This window comes from Sorex araneus, chromosome 6 (assembly GCF_027595985.1).
Source record: "Sorex araneus isolate mSorAra2 chromosome 6, mSorAra2.pri, whole genome shotgun sequence".
NCBI classification, from domain to species: Eukaryota; Metazoa; Chordata; class Mammalia; order Eulipotyphla; family Soricidae; genus Sorex; species Sorex araneus.
The window spans coordinates 134,172,655-134,181,908 of record NC_073307.1 but is presented as its reverse complement, the minus strand read 5'-3'; the positions used below and the strand labels follow the sequence as shown (position 1 = coordinate 134,181,908).

Genomic DNA, 9,254 nt, shown 5'->3' with positions numbered 1-9,254 from the left:
CTACTCGGTGTAAGTGAACCAAAAGCAAGTTTCAGATGCAGGCCAAAACAAAGTCTTAAAAAGCCCCGTTCGGTTGTTAAATTCGGATTGCCTCGATCCGTTGCCTGGCTGCAAAGCTGGCGAGCCCGTGCGCAGCATCTGCGGCTCTGCCCGGTGCAGGAGGCCTACGGGCAGCTCGTGCCGTTCCACGCTGCGCCTTCGCCGCCGGCTCTCCTGGGCGTTTCCACACGCCCCTCAAACTGCACCCGACTCGGGCTTCCCTGCGCTTCTCCCGGCGGAGGGTTTGTTTCCCCGAAAGATCTCAGCTACCTGGGAATAACCGACAAAACAAAACCCACCCCCGACACACCTGCTCGGGTACGTGGGCCTTCCCCTGAGCAACCACGCAGTGTAGGCAAGGGTCTGAGCTGGCCATTGCCCCCGCCGCACAGCGTCCCAAAGGTGCGAACGGGGCCGTGGACCATGGTCCACCGGTGAGACTACTCCGTCCGTCCACCTAAGTGGTTTGCGACCCGCGATCGCTGACTGCTCTCTCGCAACCGTAACTCCCCGCCGAGAGCTGGGGGCAGCCCCAGGATTCTCACACCAACTTCCAGGGAAGCCCCTACTCCCGGGGCTTCAAATCCCCAAATCCCCACCGCCGTGCCAACCCTTAAACTGGACTCCAGGAATGTATGGGAACTTCTGGGGCAAAGGTTTTCTCTCCACCCCGAACTGGCCGCGGCTGCCCCAGCTTCGCAGTCAAAAGAAGTTAGAATCTTCTCACTCATCTTCTCACTCGGAAGGAAGTTAAGTGCGCGGGGCCACGGTTTTAGGCCGACGAAACCGCCCTGCCCGGAACACAAACCTACCCGCTCCCCATCCCCCGCCAGAAGCCGCACGTGTTTATCACAATCGACGCGGTCCCTCCACGTCGCCGGCCTTCGCCTGGCCGAGTTTAGTCTCAGGAACTCGCCCCCGCCCCCCTTCCCCCGGTGACCCCCCCCCTAAATTATGGTCGCCACGTCAGCCCGCCGGCCTTAGAAGCCAGAGGCGCCCCACGGGTGCGCGGCGAGAGAGAATCCGTCGGTTTGAGATTTGACGTCCGGGGGACACTGCGCCCTGCTGAGGTTCCCGCCCCCGCGGAGCCCCCTGCTCCTCTCTCCAGCCGGCCATCTGAAATCTTCACCCCCCCTACCCCTGCCCGCTCCTCACGTGGATGCCGAGGGGACGTTCCCGCTCACCTGAGCAGACGCGCCTGTCCCCCCCGACGCTCGCACACTCGCGAAAACCAGGGTAGGGGAGTGGGGGGCGGGGAGAACTGTGTTTCCCCCCCCCCCCCCTCAAGCCAGGGGAAAGCGCGCGGTGGGTAGACGAGGAGGGTGTCTCCGAGTGGAAATCTCCCTCGGGCCCGCCCCCCACCCCTGCCGAGGCGAGGACGCACCCCCACCCCCACCCCCGCCCGAGCCGCGCGCGCCCTGCTGGGTCCGGTTGGGGCTGCGGTGTGAATGGAGCGGCCGCAACTCCTGGCTCCTCCTCCTCCTCCGCTGCCGGCCCCTCTTATTTGAGCTTGGGGAAGCCGAGGGCAGCCAGGCAGCCAGGGTAAAGGAGTTCAGGGCAGCGCCCACACCCGGGGTCTCCGCCACCCGGCCGCCTGTCGGCTCCCCCCTTCCCGCCCACCCTCCCACTCATTCCCCCACGCACTCACCTAGAGCCCGGACGGCAGCCGAGGCGCCGGGGGCCCCCCGCTGCCTCCTCGCCGCGATCCTGGACTTCCTCCTGCCGCTGGAGCCCGCTGCTTCCACGTGTGTCCCGGAGCCGGCGTCTTCACCGACGTGCCGCTCCGGGCCTGGCTGCCTTCCGCAGCCCGAGCAGCCGGGGCTCCGCGGCCCGGGGAGCATCTGGGCCAAGTTAGGAGCCATCGAGCCGAGCGTCGAGCGTCTGCCGGGCCGGAGGAGCCGAGGGCCGTCCGAGGCTGAGTCGCAGCAGATGGGCTCCGACGTGCGGGACCTGAACGCGCTGTTGCCCGCGGTCCCCTCGCTGGGGGGCGGCGGCGGCTGCGCCCTGCCCGTGAGCGGCGCCGCGCAGTGGGCGCCGGTGCTGGACTTTGCGCCTCCCGGCGCCTCGGCTTACGGTTCTCTGGGCGCCCCTGCGCCACCACCCGCTCCGCCGCCACCCCCGCCGCCGCCGCCGCCTCACTCCTTCATCAAACAGGAGCCGAGCTGGGGCGGCGCGGAGCCGCACGAGGAGCAGTGCTTGAGCGCCTTCACCGTCCACTTCTCGGGCCAGTTCACCGGTACGGCTGGAGCTTGTCGCTACGGACCCTTCGGTCCTCCCCCGCCCAGCCAGGCGTCCTCCGGCCAGGCCAGGATGTTCCCCAATGCGCCCTATCTGCCCAGCTGCCTGGAGAGCCAGCCCACTATTCGCAACCAGGGTAAGCAGGCCGGGGAGCGCCCCCTACGCGCCGGGCGGTGGCGCCCGGGTGGGTGCCGTGTGCCGGCTCGCCCCGTCCTATTCCGTCCGCACCCCAGCTTTGACCCGGCTGCCTCCCCTGGGGCTGTGAGGGTAGCGGAAGCGGCAGCCGGGGGCGCGGAGGCCCTAAGCGGGTGGGGTGTGGACGCTCGGGCTCCTGACATCCTCCAGAGCCCGAAGCTCTCCTGTTCGTTTAAGCCGGGAGGTCGTCTGGGGCCCAGGCGAGAGTCCGGGCCTGAGAGATCCCCGTGGGAGTGGAACTGGGGAGCCGGTGCAGTGGCCAACAGTGCCTGGGGCTGAAGTTTTGTCGCCCAGGCTTTCCTCCCCGACGCAGAATGTCCCCCAGGAATTAGACTTTTTGGACATTTAGAGAGGATTGGGTGGTGGACCAGCACAGGCTGCGCCCAAACATCCTGAAGTCGCTTTGGCTTTGCTGGCATGTTGGCGCGCCATAGATGCACGGTTAGCATCGTGGGGCACTGGACAAATGAGAGCATGAACAGGTCAGCAACGAAATTGTGGCTTTCAGGCAACTGTGTTGGTGTCTGAACGTGGCTCTCACCTTTGGTGGAGTACATCGCACATCTTCTGGGTTCCAGTTCGGGCTGTGGCCTTAGGGGCATGAGGGGCCCGAGGGGCACCCGGTTTATGCAAGTGCAAGTCTCCCAGAGGCTGTGCAGTAAAGAGCACTGGCCTTCCTTTAAGGCACCTCGTTAGAAGCGGGGGTTCAAGTAGGGTCTGATTTCTTTTGGCAAACCCTGGGGGTTGGCGTTAGAACCAGGATGGGCAGGTCATGTTCTGTCTAGAGACACAGTCTTCTCACCCCGAGCTGGCCCCAGGTTCACCTCTCTTTACTCAGGGACCAGAGCTGAACCAACCCAGCCTAGCAGCTGTCCTTTGGTTTCTAAATTTATTCTAATTGGACATCTGGGTGTGGAGAACCTAACCAGTTCGGTTTGGTGTGGTATTTTTGGAAATGCTTACAAACCAATGGTGGATGTTTTCCTGGAACAACAGTTCCCCGCTGGCCTTGGGACTAGTATGTTTCTGGAATGCATGCTTCTGGAAGCAGGAGGTGTTAGGACCCCCTAAGGCAGGGAAGACAGGGCCTTCCTTCTGCTGGTCCACCCCCCCACCCCCCACCCCCATTCCTTACAGTAGTTGTTCTCCGCATCTATCTGAAAGCATATCTCCAGATCATTCTTATCCCAGTCTAACCTGCCTCCTCCCCGCAGCCCCAGATGAAACCGAAACTTCAGGCTCCTCTTCCCTGGATTCCAGAAACCTCCTCTGGTGGAAGAACCACAAAACTAACCCTAGGGATCCCTCCACTTGAGGTCTTCCCTAAACTAAGCGAATGTTTCCTATATCTGGGACTGCTGGAACAGCTCATCTGCAATCGCAGGCGCTTGTTGCTTTCCCAATCAGTGCCATCTCTGTAGAGGAGACTTGGGTGACCTCCTGCCAGTCTCCAGGCCTCTTTTCCCAGCTGAGAGGACCTGAGATGGGCGACCTGGAGGTTGGGTCTTCCCGCAACTCTGGTTTCAAAGTACAGCAGGCAACCGCTCACAGCCACTTAGCTGCATCACGAACAGCGAGGCTGGCCCGCTGGCCAGCAGGTGTGAGATGAGTCTGTGTGAATGTGTTAAGCAGGAGATGGCATTTGGTCTAATCCATGGGGTGCACAAAAGGCCCACGCCATCATCATTCCTTTCGGTTTCGTCCAGGTGCTCTGGGTTTGTTTGTTTTTTCCCCCAAAGCCAGGCTTCTAACCTTTGTTTTGAGCCTCAGTGCCCAGCCTCGGAAGGGCAGGCCTAGCCCTCAGCGTCCCATCTACCTAGCCTGGGGGACCAAGACTTGGTCCTTTGTTCACAGTGGAGGCACAAACTGCATAGCCCAGTGGCATTGTCAAAGAGAAAAAGGGAACTGAGGTGGGTGGGACAGGACTAGCAGGAGAAGTTTCCTGTTCCAAGAGTGACATGATGTAGAAGAGAGGAGAGTCAGTAGCTTGCTACTGGTCTACCCCCTTAGGTTTTTCTCAAAAATTAGCATAGAAATGGGTCAAGCCCCACTGGAAGAAAGGAAATCTCTGGGAAGCTGAGGTGGGCTGTCACAGACTGCTTCCCTCAGCCCAGCATTGGCAAAGGGTGGGCCCTGAGGCCTGGAAACTGAAGATTTATTCTTCTGATTTCCAGGGCTCTTAAGAGTTCCCTCAGAAATGCAGGGCCGGGCTCAAGATTAGGCTGGGGGGAAGCAAGAACATCAGCTCCATCCCTAAAGTCTGGGACCCCTGAGATCAAATCCAGCACCTAGGAACCACGTGGTGGGTGTCAGGAGACTCCTTCACTGTTGTCCTAGGCTTTGCACCTCATTTCTTTAAGACTAGAGGAAAGAGCTATGCCCAAATCTTCTAAACACTCTTTCAACAAACATATAGTGTTGCTAGCTTTGCTAGCCTCTGGAGGTTGATTATTAAGACATTAATGAGCATCAGCCATGAAAGAAACGCACTGCCCGAGATCAGCAGGAAATCAAAACATTCAGAGGCTCCCTGGCTGTGACAAAGTTGGGATTCGATACCAGAATGACTGTTGCTACCTGCTAGGGATTTTAGCCTCCCTTTGGGAATGAGTGCCTCTGGCTGGCTGACTGTGGACACTGAATCCCTTGTACTTTTGTTTGAGGGTTGGGGAGGGTTGCCACGGCAGAAAAGGAAGCGATAAATTGGGTATCCGCAGACTATCCAAGTAAATGTGGGGTTTAGGAAGGAGAAAAAAGGATGACTTGTCAAGATGACTTGTCAGCCTTTACTTCCCTTGCACTCATGACAATCAAACTTTGGAGCAGGAGGCCTTAACATCACTATGCCCCTCTAGGGTCAGGTGAGGAGAACAACTTGGCAGAAGACCAAGGGTAGCCCCATTCCTTGGGTGGCGTTGGAGAGGGTATCTCGTGGGGGTGGGGGAAGGAAGATACACTGTTCTTCAGCCGCTGCAGCGGAATCAACATTTTCCATGTCGACCACCTTCCGGACTGAGGCAGCAGTCCACTCCACCCCTTAAGCTCCCTGGAGACCCGGCTGGGCCAGGCGGTTCCCGCGCTGCGTTTCCGCGGGCGGAAGAAGGAGCCGCAGAACGTGTCTCGCCTCTGGTGCGGTCAAGGTTGCACTCCCTTCCCGGGCTTAGACTAAGCGTGGGAAAGACGCTACCTTGGCCGCTAGAGCCGCCCCCAGTAAGGCCGGTACACAAGGAGCCTTTGAACACGCTGCCCCTCTCGGCTCGCAGCTGTTCCTCCCCCGCAGCCCGCCTGGCCCAGCGCAGGGCCCGAGGAGCGCGCGCTCTAATCAGCCCTGCACCCGATAAGCTCCTAATTAAAAGAAACCCTCCCTCCGCCGGCGCTTTCACCACTGCCCCTCCCGGGACTGCGCAATCCGGGCCACCGGGGTCCGCGTGTCCTCACCTGAGGAGCTGCCAAAGGCACCCACAAAGTTGGGCGCACCTCCCGGAATAGCAGGGGGCCACAGCTGGCTCACAAGCAGTCGGGCAGGGATGGAGAAGGGTTCCTTTATAGACAAATCATTTGTTTGTCGTTTCTCTCTATTCTCTCCCACTCCCTGTTTTTAAAAGGGGGGGGGGAGCCCTTTTGAAATTAGGTCTTTCCTCTGCAAAAATGGGCGCTCACGTCCAAATTTCGTTTGCAAACTGGTGGATAGGTGGAGGGGTGTCTGCCCTGAGAAGCCAAACTTGTTCATTCGCAGGACAGCCAACAAAGGGTAGGGGTTATCTTGCCCACTTAGCCAGCGAGAAATGCAAAAGGGGGGGGCGAGGGTCATGTCAAGTCCCGAGGGGCTGGTGGCTTTCTAAGTCGTCAACCTGCAATGCTGGTCAATGCATGAAAAGACTGGTCCTGCTCAATATAATCCTGCAATTGTCACCCAGCACATATACTGTGCTACCCTGGTGTGACCAGAGGGAACCCGCACTGGGTTGAGGTGCTTTTTTTGTTTGATTTTTGTTTTGGAGGGGTGGCAATTTTAGAGATTGAAGGTCTTATCCAACAGAAACCCCTTGCACACTTGTTGCAAACTGCACATCCAACCTGGTGTATATGGGGGGAGGGGGCACGTTTGATTTATCCTATTCCTGAAGATTGAGGGGGGGAGCGCTGTAGATACCCAGCGCAGTGGTGGGGTTTGGGCCTATGGAGGAAATCAATAGATGTGAGCATAAGGGTGCAAATCTTTTTCACCTCTTGAACTTGAGGTCAGAGCTTCCCCCAGAGCCTGTGTGTAGAAGGGACCCCCCCAGTACTGGGTTCCCACTACTCATTCTTTGGTAGCCTGGAGGAGGAGGGGGAGAGGTTTTCTTGGGGTCACAGTTTTGCAGAAGCCAGTTGGGGTGTGTACAGGCTTAACGCAACATAAACCCCAATAATCATAGAAGTTTTCTTCCACATCACTGCTCGCTGTGCCGCACCCACCTCCGCCCCACTGCTAAGCTGGGAAAGAGCACGACCGGTACAACCCGGGGTTTCTTGGCAGGGAAACTGAGGCAGAGGGCCCTGCATCGAGGGAAAGGGGCGGGGGAACAGTGCCGGGCACAGTCCCAAAGAAACAGCCTTCACGGCCCAAGCCTGGAGGAAGTCGCCCCCGCCGGGGCGGTCAGAGTTGATGCGCTGGGTGCGAGGTGGGTCGGCACGGGGGAGGAGCAGGGTCGCGGTCGCGGCTGCGGGCCTAACCGGAAGGGCCCCCCCATTTTTTTCCTTTCCCGAGGGTCTTGGGTGTCGTGGTGTCGAGTCGCGCCGCCTCAGACAGATAGCATTACTGGGTAATTACTCTCCCCATTTCAAGCCCATGCCCTTTAACTGGCTCCGAGTAATTAATGAAAGTTGGTGCGCGGGCCCTTGATTTACGGCCGCGAGTCAGCTCGGGGTCAGCCGAGCAGATTCATTTCGCTCAGCCGCGCTGCCCCGGCGCGAGAGCCGCGGGGTTTGTTTTGGGGGCAGAGGAACTTTCTCCACCGCGCAGCGGATGCTGGTGTTGTTCATCCTCCGCTGGCCCAGGCTTCGGAGCAGAGGCGGCAGAAGCTAAGAAACAGGGATATAAATAACTTGGGGAACGATGGGGAGGTGAGGGTTTACTGGGGAAAGGGCGGGAAGTCTATCCGGAGATCACCCGTGGGGGCTTGGGCCCCAGCCTCCCTGGCAGCATCCAGGCGACGGTCAGGGCAGGATAACGATGGGCTCCAGGGGACCAGAAGGCTGTGGCCCTGCGTTCTCCCACCGGGTTCCTGATTCTGATTCTCCTTTCCTGTCTCCTTTCTGATGTCACCTCTCTCTCTCTCTCTCTCTCTCTCTCTCTCTCTCTCTCTCTCTCTCTCTCTCTCTCTCTCTCTCTCTCTCTCTCTGCGCCCTCAGGATACAGCACGGTCACCTTCGATGGGACGCCCAGCTATGGCCACACGCCTTCACACCATGCAGCACAGTTCCCCAACCACTCCTTCAAGCACGAGGACCCCATGAGTCAGCAGGGCTCTCTGGGTGAGCAGACGGCACGACGTGGAGGCCCTTCTCCCCTTCTTCCACGTATCCTAGTCACCTGAAGGATTTCCAGCCCACTTGAAATTGGGGAGAGGAGAAGACAGAGAGGGGGAGGATTAAAACTAATTTGCCCAAAGGGGCACAGAGGTCGTATAGCTGTTAGGGCCCTTGCCTTGCACGTGGCCAAGCCGGGTTCCGTCTCCGGAATCATTCCATACGGCCCCTGAGCACAGAGCCAGGAGTTCTGAGCACGGCGGGGTACGGCCCTCAAACCAAAAAGAAAAAAAGAAGCAATTTGCTCTAATCTCTTAGATTAAAAGATTGAATCCCTTGTTTTTGCCCCAAGAACATATTCAGGAACTTGTCCAAGTCTACAAGACCCCGAGGGTCTTTTTCTAGCGGTACTGGGTCGGGGCTGCCCAAGGCAAGTAAAGGAAGAAAGAGGCCGGACCCACTTTCTACATGTTCTGGCGTCCAGGCCCCTCAGTCCCCCGCAGCCCGGCGTGAGCCCGCTGCCCCGGGGTCCTGCCCTCCACCCCCGGCAGCGGCCTCGCACCCGGGAGCCCGGGCGGTGCTCACGCGAGCTCTCCCCGACTCTCGGCAGGTGAACAGCAGTACTCGGTGCCGCCCCCAGTCTACGGCTGCCACACGCCCACCGACAGCTGCACCGGTAGCCAGGCCCTGCTTCTGCGGACGCCCTACAGCAGGTAGGAAGGCGCTGGGCGCGCGCGCGCGTGCGGGACTCCCGGGGCGGTGCTCGAACGTCCGACGCGGGGCCGGGGGCGCACGGAGTCCTGGAGGCAAAGGATTCCATTTGCGCTTTGCAGTTCCAGGAAACAAATGAACGCCCCTCTCCGGGTTTGCCCCCGACGTCACGTGTCTTATTTTGAATATGAAAAGAGGACGTGGACCTGTTCGGAGCAGAAGAGGAAAGGATTGTAGGGGCTGGGGTTGTGGGGTGGGGGGCTTGAGCTAGATTAACCTCGGGTTCCACCGTCTGTGGGTTCTTCTCACCGCTCAGAGCCCTCCCCTCCCTCTGACCTCCCGGGCCCACATCGAGGGCGCGAACACTCGGGTGCAGCCTTCTCACCGTCGTCACACTGGGCTTCAGAGCCCAGTGCTGCAGCAGCGTTCTGTGGGTGTCGTTTTCTGCGCGCGGCCACGCACAGGGGTGCCCCTCACCCTGCAGCGGGGCTGCGCACTGCGGGGGCATCGGGGTGCAGCAATAATACCCCGCGGGGAGATCGCTTCAGCGCGGCCTAATC

General features: G+C 59.7%; 1 protein-coding gene across 2 annotated transcripts in view; it reads left to right on the top strand.

The window, feature by feature from the left end:
- The first annotated feature begins 5,999 nt into the window (after positions 1 to 5,999).
- Positions 6,000 to 9,254, top strand: part of WT1 (WT1 transcription factor) — a 48,460-nt gene continuing 45,205 nt past the window's right edge. For both annotated transcript variants that reach the window (XM_004607880.2, XM_004607879.2), the window contains exons 1-3: positions 6,000 to 6,009; positions 7,867 to 7,989; positions 8,594 to 8,696. In XM_004607880.2, coding sequence (XP_004607937.2) covers positions 6,000 to 6,009; positions 7,867 to 7,989; positions 8,594 to 8,696 — 236 coding nt within the window. The remainder of the gene's footprint in view (positions 6,010 to 7,866; positions 7,990 to 8,593; positions 8,697 to 9,254) is intronic.